Genomic DNA, 26396 nt, shown 5'->3' on the forward strand with positions numbered 1-26396 from the left:
TGATTAACTAGACTGAATTAAATTTAAATTAAGCCCTGGTTTTGCGGCTCAGAGCAACCTCAGCATTTCCTCATGACCTATTTTTCTCTATAAACCACTTATTTCTTCTGGACTAAATGAACTTGCCCACCCTTTTTCTTTTTTTTTTTTAAAGATTTTATTTATTTGAGAGAGAGAGAATGAGAGATAGAGAGCACGAGAGGGAAGAGGGTCAGAGGGAGAAGCAGACTCCCCGCCGAGCAGGGAGCCCGATGTGGGACTCGATCCTGGGACTCCAGGGTCATGACCTGAGCCGAAGGCAGTCGCCCAACCAACTGAGCCACCCAGGCGCCCTTGCCCACCCTTTTTCTACTTCTAAATCATATATGGGATCAGACTGGAGTAGGAAACTTGATGATTTCATCTGTTCTGGTTATCTATTGCTGTTACAAAGCGCCCCAAAATTTAGTGGCTTAAAACAACGATTATTGTGCTTACTAATCTGCAATTTAGGCGGGACTTGGTAATGACAGCTAGTCTCTGTTCCACTTGGCATCAGTTGGGGCAGCTGGAATGGGGCTAGAGGAGCTTCTTCCAACCTGCCAACTCACATGACTGGCAAATTATTGTTGGCTTTTGGCTGGGAGCTCAGCTGTGGATGTTTGTTAGAGGACTGGTGGTTGGCAGGGAGGGGGGTCCTCAGTTTCTTTCCATGTACGTCTTCCCAGGGATGCTTGGGTTTTCTCACACCATGGTGGCCGGGTCCAAGAGCAAATATTTCAAGAGACAGTAAGTGGAAGTTGCCAGTCATTTAGGGACTGGAAACTGGCACAGTCTCCCTTCCACTGAATTCTATTGTCAGACACAGAGCCCATCCAGATTTTAGGGGAGGGTACGTAAACTTCATTTATATAGATGGGAGGGGTGTCAAACAATTTGTGGCTATTTTTAATTCACTTCACCATGTCTGGCTTTTTTTTTTCTTTTTCTTTTTAAGATTTTATTTATTTTTTTGAGAGAGAGAGACAGGGCACAAGTAGGGGGAGGGGTAGAGGGAAAAGCGGACTCCCCGCTGAGTGGGGAGCCCAACATGGGGCTGGATCCCAGGACCCTGAGATCATGACCTAAGCTGAAGTCATGCTTAACCAACTGAGCCACCCAGGCCCCCCCACCATGTCCAGCTTTAAGAACAAATGGGCGGGGCGCCTGGGTGGCTCAGTCGTTAAGCATCTGCCTTTGGCTCAGGTCATGATTCCAGGGTCCTGGGATCGAACCCCGCATCGGGCTCCCTGCTCAGCAGGAATCCTGCTTTTCCCTTTCCCACTCCCTCTGCTTGTGTTCCCTCTCTCGCTGTCTCTGTCAAATAAATAAATAAAAAGTTGTTAAAAAAAAAAACAAATGGGCATAAATAATAGGTACCCATTTACTCAGGCATGTGCCAGTTACTGTGCTAAACATTTATAAATACATTGTCTCTTTTTGAAATACTTGAAACTCTGAGAAAAAAAGAAACTTCTAAAGGTTTTATTATCTTGATCTTACAGATTAAGAAACAAAGGCTTAGAAGTACTTGCATACAGGTGATAAGTGGCATCAGGGAGCTGGAACTGGGTCTAGGCTTACTCCCAAGGGCATGTTTAACTGTCATGCTTATATATGGCTCCAATCCCTGAGTTCTTAAACAATACTCCTAGAAATCAGAACATGGTATTTTTCTGCTCAAGACAGAATGGTGGCCTTTAAGGGAAAAATTTAAAACTTACTTGAATATATTAAATGTTTTCCACTAATAATCATTTCCTAAATCCTTTGATTGTGGGTAGAGCATTAAAAAAATTTTTTTTAAGATTTATTTATTTGGGAGGGGGAAGGGGCAGAGGGAGAGAATCTTCAAGCGGAATCCCCGCTGAGTGAGGAGCTGGGTAGGGGGCTTGATCCCACAGTCAATGAGATCATGACCTGAGCCAAATCCAGGAGCCAGACAAACTACAGAGTCACCCAGGTGTTCCTGTATTAAATTGGGGGCGCCTGGATGGCACAGTCGGTTAAGTGTCCCACTCCTGATTTCGGCTCAGGTCATGATCTCAGGGTCGTGAGATGGAGCCCCCATTGGGCTCCACACTCAGTGCGGAGTCTCCTTGTCCCTCTTTCTGCTACCCCCCCCCCAGCTCATGCTCTGACTCGCTCTCTCAAATAAATAAAATCTTAAAAGCAATTGTTTTAAGTGAATAAATAAAAAATGGCCAGTCTTGGAAAGAGCTAGATCTTAGTTGGACGGTTTGTTTCCAGGATACATATTCAAGGTGTTGGAAATGCATGCAAAAGTCATTTTCTGCAAATGAAATTGTTTTCTGTGATTGAATCCTTGTTTCCTAGTGTGCAAATGGCACCATAACTTTACCTTGCTTTATTGATCATTCCAAAAAGATAGAAATTCATTAAAAACTTTTTTTTGCTAGAACCCTGGGAGCATTTACCCAATAAATCATTGGAGAAAGGCCAGAACTTAATTTTTTTTTCTCTGTGGTACAGTTTATCATCAGTAAAAGCCTAACTTTTAATTTCTCTTAAAATGCTTACATGCAATGCAGAATATTGATCTACTGTTTATTCTCTTCCACATTGTTATTCCCTAGTTTTCTATATGGTCTTTCCCTTTGAAGCAGTTCCAAGATTACAACTTATGAACAAAATCCAAGGGTAGATTTCTAGAAAGCTAATAGGCTCCTGCATTCCTTTGATTTGTGACAGATTACCTATCAATGCTGTTTTTCTCCACTGAATTTATAGGCCACCTTCACCACTCTGCTGGACTCCAAAGTCTCCCTACTGGACTATTTCCATGTTTTGCTTGTCCTCTGTCCTGCACCCCACCCCACCCCACCCCTTTTCCATTCTCCATATAGATGCCAGGGCTGTCTTTTAAAATTATCAAAGCACTTCCATGCTTAAACTCTTTTTTTTTTCTCTTGCACTTCGTTCATGAGCGGTCCCCTGACCTTTCCAACATGGAAGCACACTGTTCTACTCTCTGTTCCTACCTTACGAGCTATGGGGCCTCCCCTCAGATCCTGGAGCTTACTGAGCTTTCCTCCTTAGTTAGGCCTTCACCTAGAATGTGTTCCCATAGCTATGTAGTCCTAGAAGCTTGTCCTCGGCCTCTCTGCCGGGCCACGTCCTACTTTTTCCTTGGCGTTGTTGCTAAGATTACTTCCTCAGTGAGGTTTCTTCTGCCCCCTTCTGATGAAGTTTTAGAATATAAGTGAGGTCCGGAGCCGACGACCAAGAAGGAATTTAGACGTCTCTGGTGCAAAAAGGCGATTTTATTAAAAGCACGCCCCGGGCTTGGGAGGGGTGGTTCATTATCTCCTTGGGAGCTGGGGCGGTGAGGGCAAAGGGCGTGTTCAGAAGGGCTGTCACGTGCCAGAGACTCTCAGGATACTGGACACCTGGCTACTGTCAACCCAGGGCTGTTTTTCCCTCTAATAAAGTACCAACGTGAAGACACTTGGGAGTTTCCTGGAGGAATGTTACGTTCCTCCTATCACACCAACTTGTCAACGGGCTTTAGGTTTAGAAGAAATTCAATTTTATTTACATTTCCTTCCGTCGCAGCCTCCCTTAATTTTATGGAGGGGTAGGTGATGTTAGGGCTCCAGGAACTGAGTTATGGGTCTCTGGAAGTTAAGCTATTGGTAAGAAAGCTTCTTCCTTGCAAATCACTAGGACATTTGTAAACTGAGGGAGACTCCTGTTCTTCTATCAGTGAACCATTTGTTTTTCCTTTCGCTCAGCCAGGAGTGCCTGAGGAATGTCACATATGGCACAGGGGGGCTGGGGGTGTAGGGCGTCAGCTTCTGCTTTGTCCTCAGCTGGCCTTCTGCTCCCTCCTCACTCCCACTCATCTAAATTAAGTGCCCCTCGTTCTCCCTCGTAGTACCCTAATCTTTTCTTTTAAGGCACTGACAATTTATTAAAATCAACAAATTTACTGTCTTCTACCCACTATCAGATGTAAGCTCTACGCACAGATCTGTTTTGTATACCACGTAGGCACAGTGCCCAGAACATATTAGGTACTCAGTAAAGATCTGCGGGATGAGTAAATGATGACCCTTGCTTAATTCTTTTTACTTGACTCTCTCCTACCCTGGAAAGTAGCCCTTAAAACTGAGAGGATGAGGTCTTAGAACCTTAGCAGTCGGCACCAATGAAAGTTGTGAAATCTTAGTCAAAAAGGCAACAAATGTTTTATTTCTTCAATGCAAATTACTGTATTCACCACAAGCTAAAGAAGAGAACATATATATATTTATATATATATTTGAATTTACGGAAGACCAAAGACATGGAAAAAAATCCAGCACCCCAACAAGTACAGCCAGGAAGGAAATCAGCTCTGTAATAGGACAGTTCAATGAATTACAAACAAGAAAGGGTGGGAAAGGAAGAAAAAAAAAATGTGCATTGAGTTTAAGACACTGTAAAACTCAGAAGACGTATTTACTATTCAAGTATAAACTCAGTAAGGACTTGGCATAAATTGAAAGGCAGCTGCTGAGGTACACCATTATAAAATAAGTTCTATGAATTTACAATTCTACCTTCCAATTTTCTGGGAGAAAAAACCAAACTCTTGAAGGTCTTCACCAGAGACCCTGAGAGGGATTAACACTTTTGATGAAGACATAGGCAACAATCCATGATTGAATTTACTATTCAAAAACATGTATTTATTTAAAACAATAGGAATACGCGCTCTCAGACTGTCCTCTAAGAGTTTTTGAGACTGTTAGTTCAAGAGTTTCAAAGTATATTACTTCCAAAAACAATACTGATTAAAAAAAATTTTCAACAAAAAACAAAAAACCTGATTTGATGGTACCTTAAAAATACCCTAAATACCAAATTTTCTCCAGTCTAACATTGCAATTAATTTAAGAATCCCTCCTGCATTGTTAAAACATTTTTTTCCTCAGAAAATGCGGGTACTGAAACTGGATAGAAACACCATGAATGTGAAAATACCACCAGTTTTCTGCAGTTAAAAAAAAACTACAATGTTCTTTGGAATCACAGAAATATCAAAAATTGGGTTTTTTTTCCACAGTCTGTGCACCTTCTTTCAGGCCCTCCATGTTCCTTGTAGCATTGACCTGTGTGGTTCTAGTTTATAGATTCAAGTCTTGCAGTGCAATATCCACGCTTAACACACCGCTGTCTCTCTGACCAACGGGGAGTTATGCTTAACCCAGAAATGCTGTTATTTACTTCTCCATAACGACTTCTGCCCCAAATAAAAACTTCAGAATGAGACAAAACATCCTGTTAAACAATCAAATGCACCCAACATGGAGAATTCCGGTGTGGTTTCGGCACTCGGGAGGGCACAGTCTCCTATGGTTTTTCATGGAAGGACCACAGGCCTAGCTGTTAGCATTCAGCTTTCCTTGGCCTTAAAAGGAATTTCTCAGGGCTGGCAAGTTGGGTTAGATTCTAAGAGAATTTTGTCTTTGACAAACTACCATTTTTAGCATAAAATCTGGCCATGGCTATAAGTTTCAATGTGCGCACAATTGATTAGAGATGTTTTTTTTCCTTTGTTTTTCTCTTCAACATTGGCTGGAATTGAGTAGAAATAAGTCCATGATGCCTCTTCACGTGTGTCATGAAATATGAGAAATCTGTCTGACTCTAGACACTATTTCTTTACGACACAACGGGCAGGTCTCCAGTTGCAAGGCACAATCCATGCACAGGTCACTGAGGAGAAAGATACAAGCACTGGTTAGGTTAATGCTTCCAAAGGGCAAACCGACAATGTGCTGACTCAATCTGAAATATTAACAAGTTCGTTCAGTAAAAGGGTAATCATTACACATGGTTAAAAAATGAACTAAATAGGGGGCTTTAAGCGTCTGCCTTCAGCTCGGGTCGTGATCCTAGGGTCCTGGGATGGAGCCCCGCATCGGGCTCCCTCCTCAGCGGGGAGCCTGCTTCTCCCTCTCCCACTCCCCCTGCTTGTGTTCCCTCTCTCGCTGTGTCTCTTCTCTGTCAAATAAATAAAATCTTAAAAAAAAAAATGAACTAAATATATAAACCAACAGTGAGTCTCCTCCCATTTCTGATCCCCCATCTTCCTCTTCTGAGGAGTAAGTTCAAGTACATTCTTCTAGAAAGTCTGTATGTACACAGCAAAAAGTTATAGATGTGGATATGTGGGTAGAGACACAACATGGTATTTTCCCAGACAGCTAGCCATTTATCCCAATATCAAACAGTCCATCTTGCACTGCAGAATTGACACAAGGCCTTTATATGTTAAATTTTCATTTGTATGTAATTAGTTTCATTTCTGGGTTTCTATTCTGTTCCACTGTCTGTCATTCTTTTCATATACTGGGAGCAAACTATAAGCATTTTTTTTTAAAGATTTTATTTGAGAGAGAGAATGAAAGAGAGAGCGAGCATGAGAGGGGAGAGGGTCAGAGGGAGAAGGAGACTCCTCACTGAGCAGGGAGCTCGATCCCGGGACTCCAGGATCATGACCTGAGCCAAAGGGAGTCGCTTAACCAACTGAGCCACCCAGGCGCCCTATTTATTTTAATATATCTTAAGATGTGGTAGGTGGGTGCCCTCCACAACTCTTCTCTTTCAGAATTTTCTTGCCTTACATCACATAAACTTTTAAATTAGCATTTCTATTTCTAGGGGGAAAAAAAAAGGTTGACCCAAATTAAAATTAGGGTTTAGGAAAAACTGTCACCTTTACAATACTGAGAAGTCTTCTAAGAACAGACCCATTTATTCAAGTCTCGTATTGCATTCTTTAGTAGTTTACAAGTTTTCTTCTTATAGGCACCACATATTTCTTGGTTCGTATTCTTAGATAGCCTTTTTTTTTTTTTTGTACTTTTTATTTAACTTATCTAAGTAATCTCTACACCCAACAGGGGACTCAAACTCATAACCCCAAGATCAAGATTTGCATGCTCTACCGACAGAGCCAGCCAGGCTCCCCTGGTCTGGAGAAGTTTATATAGAATGTATTCCCTGAAAGTTTTTAAAGAATTCATTTGTGAAACCATCTGGGCTTAGTATTTTTGCCTGGGGATGGGGTGGAGAGCCGTATGGGTGCAAATGTAGCTTTGATAATCATCTCAGTTTCTTCTATGGTAATAGGAATGCTTAGATTGTCCATCTCTTCCCAGGGTCAGCTCAAGTCATTCACTTTAATTTCCTTTCTCCCCCCCCCACTTTAAAATTGTTGTTGCTGCTGAAAGTTGAGCTAAATTTTTTTTTGTTGTTTTTTAAATTTTTAAAAAAATTTATTCATGTGACTGGGGGCGGGGGGTGTGGGAGAGGGGAATATGAGCAGGGGAGAGAGGCAGAGGGAGAGGGAGAAACAGACTCCTTGCTGAGCCAGGAGCCTGATATGGGGCTCGATCCCAGGACCCTGAGATCATGCCCTGAGCTGAAAGCAGACGCTTACCCATCTGAGCCACTCAGGTGCCCCTTGAATTTTCTTACAACTCTTTAAATTTCCTCTTCCAATCCTGTCTTGTATATATCTATTATGGAGACTGCTCATACTTTAGATACCTGGTTCTAAGTTTTTAGATTTCAGCCCCCTAATTTGTCATTCAGCCCGCTTTATATATAATGAACTTTAATGAACAGCTACAGAACTAGAAACACTGTATAGGGTCCAAGGGCAGGCAGCCCCAGGATGGGCCACAATGACATGCAGATTACTTTGAGCTGAAAACAATCAAGGTCCAAAAGACTCAAGAAGAGACTCAGACCTCCCTGCAACTGCCTAAAAAGAATTTAGATAGGGCGCCTGGGTGGCTCAGATGGTTAAGCGTCTGCCTTCGGCTCAGGTCATGATCCCGGGGTCCTGGGATCGAGTCCCACATCGGGCTCCCTGCTCCTTGGGAGCCTGCTTCTCCCTCTACTTCTCTCTCTCTCTCTCCCCCTCTCTCTCCCTCTGTCTCTCAGGAATAAATAAATAAAATCTTAAAAAAAAAAAAAAAGAATTTAGATAGAGGACCTGTTACCAGGAAGAGTTATTAGCACACTAAAAAACTTCATCTGCATAACTGGGCAACCTTTGTTTTCCAAACATCCCCTCACCTTCCTGCTAATGGCTTTCCTCCCCTTTTTCCCCCACCCCTACCCTTTCCTTAGCTTATGCAGACATATATACCTCATTTTGCCTGTCTTCGGAATTTCGCGTCTGTGTGGATTCCCCATAAGTACGAAACTAAATTTGATTTTCTCCTGTTAATCTGTATCATATAGATTTAATTCTGACTCCAGCTAGAGGAATCCTGGACACAGCAAAATTCCCTCCTCCCCGACAACTATAAAAGCAATTCTAGAACAGGATGAGATTTTGCCTAATGTAATACACAAAAGAAATGACCAAACCCTCTTTACCTGTGTCCACAGGGCTTCAGTTGTGTGTCTGCTACTTCGTCACAACACAGGGAGCAGCAGTTTTCCCGGATACTGACTTGCTTCAACAGAGCAAGGCGCCTGTGCCTGAGTAGAAAGTGTAGTTTGAAACTTATTTGGTCAACAAAGAAATGGGCCTATTAGTAGTGATGCGTATTAAATGCTTTGAAAATACTATGTCCATGTGAAGTATACTATGTATTCCTTAAGCTCTGTTCAGTGAGGTTCTCACACGCATCTCATTTCAACCTTACATTGAGTGATTTTCTATGGTAGAGAACGACGGAGGCATGGTCATTCCCATTTTACAAAGCCATAATTTGTGGAAATGATCTGCGTAAGGTCACATCACACACATGGTAAACAGATTCAGGAACCAAATTCAAATCTTTTGGTTCTCAGGCTAGTACTAGCTTTATTTTACCAGCAAATTTTCACTTTTAAGTCCTACAGCTCTGAGAGTTTGATGAAAAGCAGCAGGAGACTTTCCCAAGAAAAAGGCACACACACAAGTTCTTATACAATTTCAAGGTGTTGGGATGCCTGGGTGGCTCAGTCGGTTAAGCATCTGCCTTTGGCTCAGGTCATGATCCCAGGGTCCTGGGATCGAGCCCCACATTGGGCTCCTTGCTCAGCAGGGAGCCTGCTTCTCCCTCTGCCTGCCACTCCCCTGTTTGTGCTCTCTCTCTCTCTGACAAATAAATCTTAAAAATAAAACCAAAACAAAACAATTTCAAGGTATCTATGATAGTCCAGCACAGACTCTTCTGGAAGCCCACACACCTCAGGTTAGAACTCTTGCATCACACTTCGACTCCGTCTGAAATAGAAAAGCAGACAGGCAGAACTGCTTTGTTGAAGGTGCAACCCTGACGCTGGGCAAGAGAACCATGAAACATTCACTCTGTTCACCTTGGGCCAAAGCCTGGAGATTCGGCAGTGAAGAGAGGAGTAAAAACATATCTCTGCCTTCAGAGAGCTTACACTCCAGTGAAGGGAGACTAGAAAGAAACCAGGTGAAAAAGTAAAATATATAGAATTTTAAGAGCAGGATGAAGAAAACGAAAGCAGGGAGGAGGATAAGGTAGTATGTACCTGAGAAGCAGGGAGATAGCATTTAAAAGATGGCAGCAATGGAAGGTGACATTGGACATGAAGGGTGTGAGGGAATGAGACCTGTGGCTATCTGGAGATACCATTTGTGATATTGTGATTTATAATAAATATGTATTTGGTCTTCATCTGGGTTCCTGGCAGAGGTCCTCAAACCCTGGAAATTTCCTAAGAGATGAGAGCAATACAGATCTTTTGTTATGTTAATTAGACAACTTTTGAAAAGCCCCTAGTTAACCTAAGTTTTGGGCTGGTTGTCAGGGGGACCAACCTTGTAATTAGTGGGTTGGAACTTTCACTCCTCCCCCCACCTCCCAGGAGGGCAGAGGGGCTGGAGATCGAGTTCAGTCACTAATGACCAATGTTCTCATCAATCACGCCTTCATAATGAAGCCACCGAAAAACCCAAGAGGAGAGGGCTTGAAAATCTTCAGGGTTGGTGAACATGTGGAGGTTTCGGGAGAGTGGTGCATTCACGGAGCATGGAGGCTCCTTGCCCCTTCCCACGTGCCTTGCCCTCTGCATCGCTTCCATCTGTTCCTGTATTATATCCTTTTATTGTAAACTAGTAAGTAAACTATTTTCCTAAGTTCTATGAGCCACTCTAGCAAATTAATCAAAGCTGATGAGGAGATCATGGGAAGACAGCGTCAGAATGGAGCTAATTGCTGGGTGGCGTTGGAAAACACACACTGGCCCATTCTAGTAGCAAGAATAGCAAGTGCAAAGTCCCTGAGGCTATAATCTGGTATGTTTCAGGAGCAGCAAGGAGGCCAGGGTGGCTGAATAAGGAGCATGAAGAAATGGGAAAGGGTAGGAGATAAAATCAGAGAAGTAATAAAGGAGAGGACAGGACAAATCGTGTACAGCCTACTAGGTCACTGTAAGGATTTAAGCTTTCACCTTAAGTGAAATGAGAAGCCACTAGAGTCTTTCGAGCAGGGAAGGGCATGATCTGATTTAAGCCGTAACAAAATCATTCTGGAGGCTGTGTTGAATAGACTGAAGGAGGTCCAGGCAGGAACAGGAAACCAACTAAGGAGCAGGGTGAAAACAATCCAGGTGGGAAATGATGGCAGCTTGGGATGATGGTGGCAGCAGTGAGGGTGATAAGCGGTACTTGGACTTGGGATGTATTCTGAAGGCACAGCTCCCAGGGTGTGCTGAGGGATAGGATGTAGGAAGAGCTGAAAGTAAGGTGTCAGGGATTCTGGGATTCTGGCCAGGGAACCTGGAATGATAATGGAGTTATTAACAGATGAAGGAAGCCTGCAGTTCTACCATCCTGGCCACTGTTGCTGAGAGGTGGAGATATTCACTGTACTTCACTGTACTATTCTTGTTTTCTTTTGTGTGTATTTGAAGTTTCTCATAATAAAAAGGTTAAGAAGGGGAAAAACGAATGAAGGAGAAGAATTAGAGACAGAGAGTCTATACAATATAGAACAATTTACAAGATCCCAGATAGTCACAGGGCCATGATCTACCATGAGGCCAGAAAAGAATATATGAGTAAACAAATACAAGCTGCACAGAAACTTTTGGAACACAGGCTGAAAATATTAATGGCATAGAAAACAGTCTCAGGCACATCCACACTTAATGTCACAACCTGCATCGAGGTGCAACTGGAATGTTAAAGGGGTGCAAGGTAGCAGCAGGAGGTTTCTGCGGCCTGGAGGAGGTTGCAGCCTCCGACTCCCACATCAGTGTTGCTGTCAGAGCCAGCGCAATGTAAGCTCGCCCTGGCTTGTAACTCCACTCTCACTCGGGGCAGGCTGCAGCAGGGGCCAAGCTGACAGGGAACTAAGAGACTACGTAGAAGCTGCCCATAAAATTCGGAGACTTTAACAGGTGACACCTATTGCCATCTGACTTTTGCCAAGTTTAAATATGCAGGGGCGGTTCCCTAAATGCTGGAGCAGTGCGAGCGGAGGCCGGCCTCCATCGGAACTGCTGGGGCCTGCCCTCCACCCCTTTCAGGGTGTACGTCACAAGGCAGGCCACTTGCTGGGCGATATCCAAGATGACAGGCCAAGCAATAAAGGAACGAGGTACGCCAGATGAGCGAGGTATTACTTCACATGATCACCAAGAGGAATTTAAAGTTCAGAATCTGTCAGGCACCAAGACAAGGTTGAAAGGAGGTTCTAGGAATGACCCTCAGGTCCCTGAGCTGGTATGTAAGTGGCCCTTCTGTTCCTGTGATATTACGGAGCTTCTGCTGTAGCAGGCAAAGCTGCTGGGTCACCAAGTGACATTTTCTGGTTCATCTGGAAACTGCTGAGCTGCTTTTCAGCCTTGAGACACCGAGTCCAAGGTGAAGCACAGCCCAGAAGGGCTGTTTACAGACCTGCTTTTTCAGACAAAACAGGAGCGAGGATTACAATGTTGTGTTACAGATACCTTCAGGGGCATGATGGCCCAACCCTGGCTACAGCGTGGCCAGTGTGGTCTCCTTGAGTGCTCGAGAATCTCTGTCATTGATATAACCCATGTGGCATGAGTAGCAGGAATGCCCTTCCTCACACAGGCCCAGCAAGCTGTTAAAAAATGATAACTTTTGGCTCATATCCTGAAATAAGCTTCAAGTTGAGGTCATTACCAGGAAGTAGCTGGAGTCTTTCCCAGCTTAAGGAACAGATCACGTTCATCTCATGAGGGAGGAAAGCAGGTATTCATCCAAGGAGATAATTAAGGCCGATCACAATTTCTGGCAAAGAAGGGCTGTGAAATTATCCAAGATGGCATTCACTGTCCTAAGGGCTGCAGAACAGTGTTGGCATCTTTGCCAAGTGGCTAAACCCAACAAGAAATATGTTTCATTAAATCCTGAAGTTCAAAGCACATCTGTTAAAAGATGTACTTGATTTCCTAATATTTAGGATTTTTCATTGACATTCCGGTAGAGTTAGTTTGAGGGGCTTCTTCGTGTATGTGCATGTGTTATATTGTCTGGTTTTTGTACCGATGTTATTTAGCTCATAAAAATTATTTGGAATGATTTCTTTCTGGGTTCTGTAAATTTTTTTTTGTTTTTTGGTGCGAAAAGGTGGTTTTATTAAAGCGTAGGGACATTTATTAAAGAGCTGCTGTTCCGGGATTGTGAGGAGCAACTGATTATGTAACTTTTTTTTTTTTAATTTATCTGAGAGAGAATGAGCACAAAGGGTGAGTGAGAGGGAGAAACAGACTCCCCACTGAGGGAGCCCGATGCGGGGCTTGATCCCAGGACCCTGGGATCATGACGTGAGCTGAAGACAGACGCTTCACCAACTGAGCCACCCGGGCACCCTGAGGGTTCTGTAACATTTTAAATAGTAATGAAGTTGTCTGTTACTTAAAAATTTGGTGGAAATCTCCTGTGAAACCACCTGGATCTGGTGTTTTTTGGGGGACATAACTCTTACTTTGTTTCAGTTAATTTTGTAATAATAACTGGTTTGTTTGTATCTCTTCTGAGATCTCTTTAATTTTTATTTCCTAGGTCATCCATTTTACTCAGGTTTTCAAAACTATTTATAAAAAGCTGAAAAAAGTCTCTCAAGGAACTGCTATTTCAGCTTCTCATGAGATGCATGTGAAAGTCCGCAGACAGCCTAAGCAGATTCCTTACCTTGGCAAAATGATTTTCTCTTCAGCTGTGAGGAAGGCGTAGTCATTAAAAGTGCTAAATTTCATAGATGGTGGATATTTGAATGGTTTTGCTCCAAAATTGAACTCACATTGTTGATATGACATGAAACTAGCTGCAGCAAAAAATCCAGATCTACAAATAAAAACGAGGACAGAGGTCAAGAGAATTCATGAAAACAAAGTAAAGCTCATATACACAGAGCGGCTTTGAGATGTTGTGCCCTAGCAGAAAGGAAGGGTGACAGATTCTGTTCACAACCTAGACAGGACTGTGACCCCGACAATACCCTGCCCTCATCTTCCTATATCAAACTTCAGGACAGTTGTAGGTATGCTCAAATGGGCCCCCAATAACTCGAAATAAAATGACTTCTCATCACAACTGACCACATAAATGGACAAAGTCTTTTTCTGGAGAAAAGTGAACTACATGAATCTACTTAGATTTCTGACTGAGGAAAGCTACTTACACAGTAGATGAAAAGACTTGCTTCTCAGGAGGCAGCTGGTTGCCGTTTAGAAAGAAGATCATTTGCTTTTCATTCAAGTCTAACAGAAATCCTACTGTGTCTCCTAGAGGATAAAGTGGAACACTGTTAGGGTAAGGGTATGTATTACTGCCAGGGTTCTGCTCAGTGTCTCAAGAGTTAAATACATCACTATTAAATCTGCATCTGTAGCTATGTATTTTTTTTTTTAAAGATTTTATTTATTTATTTGAGAGAGAGAACGAGAGAGAGCAAGCACGAGAGGGAAGAGGGTCAGAGGGAGAAGCAGACTCCTGCTGAGCAGGAAGCCCAGCTCGGGACTCCATCTCAGGACTCCAGGATCATGACCTGAGCCGAAGGCAGTCGCTTAACCAGCTGAGCCACCCAGGCGCCCTGTAGCTATGTATTAACACATTCATCTTCCTTGCTGCTTCTGCAGCTGATCTAATATTTTAACGTATGATTAAGAAGAAAATGCTGCCAATTAATCTCTGACAAGCCATCAATTATAAGCTGCATCCCAATTTCAGAGATGTTAAAATGTGGAAAAATGTGCATTTTGGGATCAGTGAAATATGGCAAGGTCAAAATCCTGTGCTTCCTTGCCTTTCTGGTGAGTTACAACTCTCGGAGATAACTGCCCAAAAGCATGTTAAAAAAAAAAAAATTCATCTTCACTCAAAAGTTTTTGCCTTTTAGACTGTCAAAGATAAGCACATGAAATTTTACAGTGACGACAAGGAATATGGATACTCTTAAGTTGATGGAGGAGAATCTGCCAATAGGTGGCAAAAGCCGGGAAGTCCTGTATCCCCCAGGGTAGAGAAGTTTCCCTTCGAGGGGTTTATCCTGAGAAAACCAGAATGGTTTATAATATTTTTTTAAATCATAATTTAAAAAATCACAACGTCACTCTCCAACCTCTTGGGGCATTGGTTGATAGAGTTTAATGATAAAATGGGCTATTGAAAAAGCCATTAAAAATAATGTTATTTTGGGGCACCTGGGTGGCTCAGTTGGTTAAGCATCTGCCTTTGGCTCAGATCACGATCCCAGGGTCCTGGTGATCCAAGCCCTGCATCGGGCTCCCTGCTCAGCGGGGAGCCTGCTTCTCCCTCTCCCTCTGCCGCTTGCCTTGCTTGTGCTCTCTTCTCTCGGTCTCAAATAAATAAATAAAATCTTTAAAAGTAGTGTTATTTAATAACCTGCAGAGCTGTTCAAGGCATAACAGCAAAAAATACACCAAATTTTAAGTGTTTAAAAAAAATTACGAGGGATTTTCATTTTGCTTTCCCCCCCATTTTCCAAATTTTTATGCTAAACATATTACTTCAGTAATCCTTTTAAAAATTATTAAAACCCCATGGGCGCCTGGGTGGCTCAGTCGTTAAGCATCTGCCTTCGGCTCAGGTCATGATCCCAGGGTCCTGGGATCGAGTCCCACATCGGGCTCCCTGCTCAGCGGGAAGCCTGCTTCTCCCTCTCCCACTTCCCCTGCTTGTGTTCCTGCTCTCGCTGTGTCTCTCTCTGTCAGATAAATAAATAAAATCTTTAAAAAAAAAAATTATTAAAACCCCAAGTGAGGCAGTCTTTGTGGGCAGTGCCTCCATCTTACGGTCTGCTAAACGGAGAGGCTTTGTGTTCCCTTAAGAACCCGCCAGCTGTTAAGAGGGCTTATATCGGCTTCTCAGGTTTCCTCTTATCCCACACTATCAATGGAGCTAATTAAGTGGAGCCACCCCCTCACAGGAGTGGTCAGATTCCTGTTCTCTTAGCATGCCTGAAAATTCAGTTGACATCTATAATGCTGATTGGGGCAGGAAACCAAAAGAGAGATGCTTGGAGAAGGAGCTGGGTTCTCTCCCCTATATTGTTCAAAGCCGGGAGTAAAATCTTTCCAGAGGTTCCATCCCCTACCATATGGCTCTACATCTTCGGAATGAAGTGGGGCCACCAGAAGGCCCTCCAAGAATACCATCCTCCAGTGCAGTGGGGCCATAGCAGGGTGGGGAGGGCGGGGGAGGACACCTGTTTTCTCTGTATTTAGTTCGGGGTAAAAAGACTCAATAATCTAACCCTTTAACAAACTGCATGGCTGTAACTTTGCTGCTTGAATCTTTCCTTAATAAATATTTTCCTGGGTCTAAGGCCTTGGACAGAATGAACACCTGAATGGGGCAAAAGAGATCATAAGGTAAGTTGATAAGATACATTCCTGCTAAAATCCTAGAGCCATGATTAAGAGTCCTGGCAGCATGTGCCCCTGTTGCATCATCCCAAGCCTGATGTCTGGAGAATGGAAGCTGGGCAGGTGTGTTTGAGGCTGGAAGTGCTCAAATGGTCCTTAAAGGCTGTTCTAGAGGGGACCAGAATGTGGCCACTGAAGAGTGCCTATTCCCATCTGGTCTCTGAAAAATCCTCATTTTACTGGCATTATGATGTCAGCGTCCTCCCAGTGTATCTCCCTGGATGCTCTGATTCAAGCGTGAACCCAGAGGGGCGCCTGGCTGGCTCAGTCAATGGAACTTGCTACTCTTGCTGCTGGGGTTGTGAGTTCGAGGAAACTAGAATTCATATTTATCTTTTTTTTTTTTTAAGATTTTATTTATTTAAAGAGAGACAGACAGAGCCAGAGAGCACAAGTGGAGGGAATGGCAGAGGGAGAGGGAGAAGCAGGCTCTGAACTGAGCAGGGAGCCCGATGCAGGGCCCAATCCCAGGACCCTGGGATCATGAACTGAGCTGAAGGCAGATGCTTAACCATCTGAGCCACCCAGGCATCCCCCTTTTTTTAAGATTTTATTTATTTGAGAGTAAGCGAGACAGAGAGAAGGAGCAAAGCAGGGGGGAGGGGCAGAGGGCAAAGCAGACTCCCCGCTGAACAGGGAGCCCAATGCGGGGCTCAATCCCAGGACCCTGGGATCATGACCTGGGCCGAAGGCAAATGCTTAACCGACTGAGCCACCCAGGCGCCCGGAATTCATATTAATCTTATCATTTCCCCCACTAAATTAAGAATTTTATAGTCCGAAATGATTTTGCTAAAGGAAGGACCCCACCAGAGGTGAACTTATCAGGAGAATACTGTTCACATCCATGACAGGGAATACAAAGGTTCATATCCCTTTTCACATTAAATCTTCTTCCATTAAAATATTTTAAGGCCTAACATAATAGATGCCTCATCATACCCAGATGTCTTAACTTAGTTGATAAATTCACAGAGACAAACGTATACCTTCTCTCCAGCATGGGTGTAGATGAGGCTTGCTTCTGGCATTGTACCAAATTAGCTGCCGGCAGCCGTCATACGCACAGGAGTATTCGTCGTCCCCGATGCCGTAGCCTTCCTGGAGGGAGACAGGGCCCAGAAGATTAGCAAGTTCTGCCTGCTGTGTTCTGGGAAAAGACAGCGTGTCTTTCGTAACCATCATCCTGGTGGCTGGAATTCAAAGCTTTTTGGATGAAGGGAGCCTATGGTTCTTGGAAGATACCAAAATTCTGACCTCAAAGCCTGGTTCTCTGTGACTAGATCATGACTTCACCACCAAATACCTCCCAAGTTTCACATGTGTTAGTTCACTGAATCTTCACGAACCCCTCTGAGGCTGGTGGCATTATACCCCACTTTAAGAGGAAATAAAGGCTCCGAGAGGTCAACCGTGTTGCCAAGGACAAATCATTACTCAGAAAGTCAAGTCTGGATGCTGGAATCTTCTGATTCCAAGATTGGTGTGCTTTCCACTTCATTGTAGCTGGGCAAACATCTTTCTTGCATGTAGTAGACTTCACAACAACCACATGCTCAGAAATTTCAAAACTAGAGGCAAGAGAAAGGTTAGAGTGGATGATCAGCTAATAGCTATTCTGAGGTGGGCTTAACTGGAGCATCATATAGGTCCTTGGCAGCTTCTTTTATTACTTACTGCCTTTTAATTATTTCACAGTTATTTTATTGTTAAGAGTGGATGGAATCTTTTTTTTTTTTTTTTTTCTGGCAAAACACTAAATATATTTATAAGTCATCTTTGTCTGGAACCAAATGAGGAAAAACAGGTGCAGAGAGGAAAGGAGGGGAGGTGAGGTGAGGTTTAAAAGTTCCAATCATTCACAAAAGATAAAAGACATCTTCTGATAGCAGCACGGAAGCAGTCAGCTGTGCTGAGTAGACCATCCTGGGTCGACTGCAGACCAACTGTGTCCCAACAGGAGTCTCAAAGCCCCGTTCCTCGGCTAGTCCGGGGAAGTGGGTAGTAGTTTGATTGTTACTGTTGTTGCTCATCCTGGTATTGGCAGATATGTTAAATACCGCAACTCTAATGAGTCCTGGGCAAGTATGAGGTCACTGTATGATTATTTATCTGGAGATGTAGGTGTATGTTCGAGAAGGGGAAGAGTGGATGGAATCTTAAGAAATTATTTTAAGTGCTTTTTTTTTTTTGAAGATTTTATTAATTATTAATTGGCATTGTTCTCCAGACTCATGTACTTCTGACTTCATGGTGCCAAAATCAAGCCCCATGCTTCCAGGTTTTAATTAAGGCCCAGTCAAAGAGGAGGCCCTTCATCAGGGTAAGTTCCCAACGAAAGCAAGAGCAGACTGGGGTCTAGTTTTCTATCCTGGATAAGAATCTGACCTCTCTACTGGCCCTCTTCCTCCAGTTGTCTCTCCAGCAAGGAGTTTAGCAAAACACTATGCACAATTCCAAGATGCTATACAGCCTCGCTGAAAGGGCCCCTTCCAAAACTATGCTTCTGTGGCAGGCAAGCTCAGTTGGTTCACTTCTAAAACCCATCCTAGGACCTTATATATGGGAGACTATTGTTTAGATTAACAAAATAATCCAAGGGGTTTTCCCAGTTCAAAGGGTAAAACTCCTATGTCCATAAAAGAGTCCAGATCAAACCTGGATTAATTCCAAACAGCTTAAAATTGGAATAACACAAGCAAGCTGTTCAGGCTGGGCATCTGAAGGGTATAAATTGGCAAGAAATCAACATCTATAGGAAAGGGAGGAACCCCAGCCTCTGATACTCAAGTCGCGGTAGATGAATCCTGCTTCCTCTAGTGGGTTTCGTCTTCCCTCTTTACGTGACAGCTTTCTATAACAAAAGGTAAATGCTAAATATTGAAAACAAATGTGCCTACTAGTTACAAAGTAAAAGTCAAGTAAAAGAAGTCAAGCCAACATTTAGTATTTTATGAAAGGAAGAGAATTCCTACAAAGTTCTTACAGCTTAAACGCAAGGTAAAAGTCATCACGGGTTCCAATATAAAAACTGAGCCAGAGATGTGGCTGGCGCCGGAGGAGAGCCTACAAAGACAAAGGACACACCAAACCTCTAGGTGCAAACTTAAAACTCGAGGGGAAAAAAAAAACCAGGGGCAATTTCTCTTGTGTTTTCCTATTTCTGAACCGGGTTAGCAAACCCTTGTGTCAGATCTGACAGCATGTGGTTCAGCCTGAGAAATGATCATTGTGCAAACCCATCTGGAAAATTTGCGTCCTCCACCCACTCACCAAAAAACTGCTGTTGTCCTTGTTTACACAGTTCTCTAGGGTACTCACATGATTGAGAAATTTGCTGTCTCGTGTGGCCCAGCCGATCTGCATGACGCCAGAAGTGATCACGGTGACTTCGTAGTACCACACCCCGGCATCCACGCAAAAGGTGCAACGCACGCTTTCAAACGAGGAGGCATCACAGCGAGCCTGGCAAAACCAAAGCGTGTGACAGCCCACTGTCAATGCCTGAAGACCGTGGAAGTTAAGTGACTGCCCAGAGGTGGAATGTCCTCTTCCTTATTAAAGCTTCTGGTGGATGGTCGTTTCCTTCTCTGTGCATTCTCAGTGATACGAAGTACAAAACAGAATGAAGCACGCTCTCTCTTATAGTTTTATTCCTAGGGAGTTCTAACAGGGTTGGAAGGCCTCAAAGATGGCTGCAGTAAGCATTAACGGGGGCTACTGGCTTCTTTCTGAAGTACTTATAGAGCTTTACCCTCCCGGTAGAATCTCTTACGAATGCATCAACATGGCCTTACCCTGCATGTGTTAGGATGCAGAGAGAGGAGGACACTGAAGGGTATGAGATGGGGTACCTAAAAATAATTGAAAGCAGAAAACCACGGCAGGCATTTGGCAATAACGTAAGATCAAAGAGCTGTCTGCAGCCGTTCTTCAAACAGCTCTTTCATCTTGACGTGTCTGGTGCCTGATGGTGCCTTCCTGTGCATCAGCAGCTTCCATTAGCCTGCACCACGAAATCAGCAACATTTCCACTGTCCAGGGAGGAGGGAAGCACTAGCCAGAATACAACTGGTGATGCAGGGATTCAAAAAGGAAGGGCCTCTCTTAGAAAACACTAGTCTTTGCGTCTTTAGATGAATAAAGTGGCAGAGATTGAAAACAGACATACTTAAATCAAAAAATTGTCTATAGAGAACAGACCGAGGGTTGCCAGAGGGGAGGCGGGCGGGGGGATGGATTAAATGGGTGATGGGGATTAAAGGAGTGCACTGGTTGTGACGAGCACCGGTGTTGTATGTAAGTGATGAATCACTAAATTCTACACCTGACACTTCCATCTATTCTGCAAGAAATGGCTCTTTGTTCAGAACCAGGGTGTGAAAATGAGAACAAGATTTTTCCCCCATATGTTCTGTCCATGAAAGCTTTACCTCCAAGCCATGAGGTGAGATCTTCAGGTACTCGCTGACATCGTTGCTATTCAGCATGGCCCTAATGCTATTCAAGTCCACTTTCTCATAGGTCAGCTGCCTACTGTCTTTTAAAACTGCAAAAGAAAAAGTGGTCATGTCTCTAAGGCAGGCTGTTGTGGAAAAAAAGCTAGTGTCTTTGCTGGCTGCCATTCTGGTTAAGAGGTGGGGGTGCTCAGAAATGGCAGGATAGGTAGGGAGACTTAAAACCTTGCCTTTCTGCTGCACGACCATATGAGGATCAATCAAGCCAAAGCTGGGACAAGCTGGGACGGCACTGCTAGGTTTAGGCTTCTGTTCCCTGTATTTGTTATCATGCATGCAATAAAAGCCCAATTATACCTTTTGGGAATGAGTCTTTTTCTTTCTTTCTTTCTTTTTTTTTTTTAACGATTTTATTTATTTATTTGACAGAGACACAGCGAGAGAGGGAACACAAGCAGGGGGAGTGGGAGAGGGAGAAGCAGGTCTCCCGAGGAGCAGGGAGCCCGATGCGGGGCTCGATCCCAGGACCCCGGGATCATGACCTGAGCTGAAGGCAGACGCTTAACAACTGAGCCCCCCAGGTGCCCCTCAGAATGATTCTTTCATTGGCACTGCGCAGGCTGTGCACAAAGCAACTCTCCACAGTGCTGCGGTGGGAGGGCACACACACTCAGCCATGCCTTAGCACAATGCTAACTATGGAGGGGGGAGTGAGGATTTAGTAGTAGGATGGTTTTCATTCTAGCAGCCCTCGGAGGAGAAAAAGAAAAGCCAGGAGCAGCCCTCTTGGCGTAGGTCAGACGTGTCTTGAGTTTTGAAGAGCCACGTTAGGACTAGAAGAGTAAAGAGAGGGAACTCCAAGTGAGGAAAAAGCCTAGAGAGATCAGGATGACTGGGGCCTGCTTGTAGGACAGTGAGGAGATAGTTTGTGTAGGGAAGACTTGATTGGACACTGCCATCTGATTAACAGCCCAGATGCAGCAGGAAGTAGGGCACCAGTAAAAGTTTCTGAACAGGAGAGTGCTGAAATTAGAAGTATGCCATATAGGGGCGCTGGGTGGCTCAGTCATTGGGCATCTGCCTTCGGCTCAGGTCATGATCCCAGGGTCCTGGGACTGAGCCCTACATCGGGCTCCCTGCTTGGTGGGAGGCCTGCTTCTCCCTCTCCCACTCCCCCTGCTTGTGTTCCCTCTCTCGCTGTGTCTCTCTCTGTCAAATAAATAAATAAGGGGTGCCTGGGTGGCTCAGTTGTTGAGCGTCTGCCTTCGGCTCACGTCATGATCCCAGGGTCCTGGGATCGAGCCCCGCATCAGGCTCCCTGCTCAGCGGGAAGCCTGCTTCTCCCTCTCCCACTCCCCCTGCTCAAGTTCCCTCTCTCGCTGTGTCTCTCTCTGTCAAATAAATAAATAAAATCTTTAAAAAATAAATAAATAAAATCTTATAAATAAATAAAATCTTAAAAAAAAGAAGTATGCCATATATTCTTGTTTGGAGGGTCCCTAGAATACTTTTCTGCTACAATACGGCCAACCTACAGTATAGGCCCTTTCAAGGAAAATGTCACACTCACTATTACAAAATGAAGAACAGTGATCCTATATAAGAAACGGGTTTGGATATGGAAGCAGACATTTTAATAAAGCACAACGCCTACTTACAGAGATTGTCTAAGCTCCACTGGGCGCAGAAACCGACTTGACGCTTCAGATAATCAGGATCATCAGCCCAGGATTCCAATGTGATGAGTCGGTCACTAATACTGGATTCAGAGATAGTCAATTTATTTTCACCTGTTTGGGAAGACGGACACGCTGAATCAACCGTGAAAGAGTAGGATGATTTGCGGGGCAGGTAAGGGGTAGGAAGGAGTGAGGAGAGGCAATCAGAAAACATGGAAACTAGAATAATGACCTAGCCCAAGAGCCTCAACTATTTTCTGGGAAGTAGCAATCTCATCGCTAACTTTTTAGCTATAAAAAGTGAGTAACTGTGGTCACAAGTTTTGATTCTTAGGTGGGAAGACTCTTGGCTTCTGTCCCTGTTACATCTTACTGGCCTTGAGGCATCTACCCAGAGAAAAAGAGAACATGTGCACGTTTGATGGGGCTCAAAGCATAAGCTCATCCAGTAAGTAAGAAAAGATTTTTAATAACCGATACGGAAGATCATTAGTGCAATAAGTCACTATACCTACTTGTCTGTGCAAACTTTTCCAGTGCGATAAGTGCAAAAAGCATGACTGTGGGGTGGGACTGTAACTTCTGAAAGACAACAAAAGATAAAAAAACAAAAAGGCAGAAACATCATTCCCCTGCAGAGGCAGTAAGTTAGCAATTTCCTCTTCGTATCCAATATGGGCTAGATTTGCTGGGAGCAGTCAGAAAAGTTTTACTTGTTTAAGTCCTCAGTTCTCTGTTTGCTAATATTGTTAGTAATGAGGAACCAAGATAGAGTCTCATAAACTCTTCTATTATTTTTAAGAAGTCACTGGGCCCATTGATAGATATGCGGTTCAAAAGTATTTTGTTAAAAGCACTATGTTATTCTACTTCGTAACATTTGTTATTAGGGCTTTGTGAAATAAAACCATGCTGATTCTTATATTCATTGAAGCAAGCCAAACAGAAACCTAGAACTGGAGCTAAGAATGACTTTTATTCAGAGTCCTTTAGGAACGATTCATCGTCACCAAGTTCCAAAATGCTAAATGTTGAAATGAACAACTAATGGCTTAGTTTTCAATCTGTTCTCTGAAAGGAACTGCACAGATGCTAATGATGGGTGGAAGAGCGCTCTTCCAGTTACAGTTAGCTTCCCACCACAGGTGCTCCCATTTAAAGAAAGGTCTTTCTGCTTAACATCCCACCTTCTCATAGCCATCCTTTCCCACAGCTCCGTTAGGAGTCTGCAAAGGAACTCTAGAACATCAGATGATTCCTACTCACTTCCCTGGGGCTCAGAGGTTCTGCAAAGCTCATATAACCACCAGCCTGCCCTGTAGCAAAGCCTGTTCGGCACTCTGCTTCTTGTCATACCTGCTTTCAATCCCTCTGTCTGGTTTTGCAGGCCCTGAGCCCTCCCCACCAGGCTGTCCAGGCCTGTCCTCCTGTCTTTGAACAGTCTCCTGATCAGAGAGTTCTCTGTAATATGCCAGGAACATGGCCATTCCTATTTCTGGGCTTCTGCTGGTGATGGCTTTAGCCAAGAAACCCATTTTTCCCTCCAGGGTGCATGGATAAATACTTATGATGTGACCCAGCTGAGGGCCCAAGTTCATGAGGAAGACTGTCTCCCACAGCTCTCTTAGTTCTTACCACCCCTATCTTCCACCCCTCCCCATCACCCTCTCAGAACTCTTACGGCACTTAGTGATTTTGCCCTTAATCACATCCTGTCTTAAAATGGAGGCTAAATGTCTTGTCTGGGTAGTTTTGATCCCTCAGTTAATCAGGAAGCTTCTTGAGGGCAAAAGACTGTTACACTACTTTTGTATCCCCACAGTGCTTGCTTAGCATCGTGGTGTGTTTTAAGTACATATCATATAGGTACTGAAAAATAAGGTCTTTCAGATTTTGAAGGCCAGTGCTCACTAGGCCTGCAAAAATAACTTTCACAAATACAGACCAGTTCAAGTCTGCAGTCCAGCCCTGTGAGCGACCTGACAGTACGACCTCAGCAAACCACAAGCTTCACAGACAATAGATCAAATACTCTATGGCAACAGTTATAAGAGCAGTAGCCAGGGAGGGAGGGAAGGAGGAGAGATTTATATATACTGGCAATCTGACCTGACAGTTTCCTGGCTTGGAATGCCATGTAATTTTGTTTCCACTGTGGAGGTCCCTACTACCATTTGGCAGACTCTAAGGATACACACACAAAAGCCAATCATAGCAGCTATCTTATGACTAAATTTAAAACCAGACCAACTTGGCTGCTTTTGCTTGTAATGAATTCCTATCCCACCCTCATTTATTTATTTATTTTTTTTGAAATACAGGAGGGAATAAACACTCAGGAAACACCTGCAAATAAAATTTATAACTGATTCCATTCTCTTTGAGTGGTTACACTGGCAATTTTAGAAAAATGCACAACTGTAAATGACTAAGAATAACTGGCTTTGATGCCTTACTTACCAGACACTGTAGCAAATATTCCAGGATTCCTGGGCTAAGTAAGCCTATACTTGCGGGACCTGGACAAACACAACAAACATGAGATATCATGAAATGGGCCATATTCTTTTTCATCAGTAGCTAATAACCATAAAATTGCTTTCTGAACTCTTTGACAAGGTACTCTCATGCACATTGTCTTATTTAGGCCTCCTGCTCTGAGGCAGGGAATAGCACTGTTGCCATTCCACAGCCAAGCAACTGAGCCCACAGTGAAGTCACTCATTCCGGTGCGCTTGGGGCGCACGTGGCAGAATTGGACCCAGCACCCAGGTGTCCTGATTTTGAATACGTTGTTTCTTCCACCATACATGATCTAACTGGCTGAGCTATTCACCTGGATTTGGATGTTAACTTGCCTAAAGTGGGTAATGTTCATAAACAAGTTAAATATCTGCTTCTCTTCTCAGGAACTGCTCCAGTTTAAAGTTCCTTTTCCTCTTCCCCGACTTAGTATGTCTCCATTATCTGGCTAAACTTTATAAAATGTATACATGTATATTACCTATATAATCTTTATTATACTGAATTTAGCCTTTTATTCTTAGTTTTAAAGCAAATAAGTAAAACCTTTTCTTTTAAATGTCTCTCTGAAAATCCTCAAAGCTAAATTAGATTGCATTCATCTCTTTGGCCTTTGAGTAATTTTTTTCCAGTTGGTCCTTGTCCCTCAATTTTTTTTTTTTTCCCCTGGTGGTAGTGGTTGCAGGGGAGACACTCCTTTCTGGTACAGCAGGTTTGAATAAAGACCTGCAGTGCAATCTTCCCCTTTATGTCAAACAACTGAAGATCTTTCTTGGTAGAGATTCCCAGAGTTACCTGCTAGTTTCTCGGCCAAGCAGCCTAGGACTGCAGATGTATTCCTGTGTTTGGCAGGATGACCTGAGTCCTGGCAAGCTACTTCTCCATTTAAATTGAGAATTTCAGTCAATTTCTGGAGTGCATCCTAAAAACAAAAATGTACAAGTGGATTTGATAAATATATTACTTAGGCGTTTTTCCCCCAAGGGAATTATCTGAGATGAAAGCTATCGCCAGCCATTAAATTAACTCAAAATGAACATAAAGACATGATATAATACACCCAATGATGTCATTATTGATGGGAAATGTTATCTGATCAACCTGGAAGTTTTCTTACATGAATTGTTAGATTCCCCTTCATTCAAAATATACCAGTTGTATCAAAAATGCGATTTACTCTTGAATCATTAAACAAACTAAATCCACCCAAGTGCCAAAATGATAACACCAAGGGCCTTAGTGATGTTGAAGTAAAAAGTGACTTACAATTTTTTTCCTTTTTTTAAAATCAAGCAAGAGCAAATCTCACCAGAGTTTTGAGGCAAATTGTAACAGAAACCTCTTACAAGCTTAGGGAAAGGTCAGTTCTTCAGTGACTAGGCCAAAGGCTTTTCTCTTCTGTCCATAATGTTTTTCCATGTTGTGCCCAAATATCTGAGGCTTAAACAAATGAAAGATGCCAGCATCCAAAATTTGAAAAAAAAAAGTAGTCCATAGAACATATAGACTAAAGCAATGAAAGTTTGATGCTTTTGTTCTATATAAGGGAAAAGCAAGGTTATGCCAATCTTTAATATGTTTAAGATTCACAAGTGCTTTCAGTATAACGGTTTTTTCTCTTAATAGAGAACATTAAAGAAAACCTTTTGTAAGGAGAAAACTCTTTAGTGGAAGGTAAGAAAATCAGCTCAGCAACTGAACATTCTATTTCAATTTCAAATACAGATTGCCATTTCAGATGTAAATGCTTTTTTAACATTTTAAACTAAAGCTTTATAGTACGCTATTGGTAGAAAGAGGATGTAGCACTTCA

General features: G+C 43.2%; 2 protein-coding genes across 4 annotated transcripts in view; one reads left to right on the forward strand and one right to left on the reverse strand.

The window, feature by feature from the left end:
* LOC113935741 (plasmolipin) overlaps positions 1-20738 on the forward strand; it is a 51126-nt gene extending 30388 nt beyond the window's left edge. Inside the window, exon 4 of the mRNA XM_027618126.2 lies at positions 19229-20738. Within this exon, the coding sequence (XP_027473927.1) occupies positions 19229-19249 (21 nt within the window). The 3' untranslated portion in view covers positions 19250-20738. The remainder of the gene's footprint in view (positions 1-19228) is intronic.
* Positions 4211-26396, reverse strand: part of RSPRY1 (ring finger and SPRY domain containing 1) — a 41973-nt gene continuing 19787 nt past the window's right edge. For all 3 annotated transcript variants that reach the window (XM_027618117.1, XM_027618116.1, XM_027618118.1), the window contains exons 5-15: positions 25379-25505; positions 24521-24579; positions 22576-22642; positions 22040-22171; positions 20358-20473; positions 19246-19389; positions 16914-17025; positions 13659-13761; positions 13169-13321; positions 8422-8526; positions 4211-5742 (exon numbers count right to left, since the gene is read on the reverse strand). In XM_027618117.1, the coding sequence (XP_027473918.1) occupies positions 5646-5742; positions 8422-8526; positions 13169-13321; positions 13659-13761; positions 16914-17025; positions 19246-19389; positions 20358-20473; positions 22040-22171; positions 22576-22642; positions 24521-24579; positions 25379-25505 (1215 nt within the window). In that variant the 3' untranslated portion in view covers positions 4211-5645. The remainder of the gene's footprint in view (positions 5743-8421; positions 8527-13168; positions 13322-13658; positions 13762-16913; positions 17026-19245; positions 19390-20357; positions 20474-22039; positions 22172-22575; positions 22643-24520; positions 24580-25378; positions 25506-26396) is intronic.

The sequence above is a fragment of the Zalophus californianus genome, chromosome 17, assembly GCF_009762305.2.
Source record: "Zalophus californianus isolate mZalCal1 chromosome 17, mZalCal1.pri.v2, whole genome shotgun sequence".
In the NCBI taxonomy this organism is placed as follows: Eukaryota; Metazoa; Chordata; class Mammalia; order Carnivora; family Otariidae; genus Zalophus; species Zalophus californianus.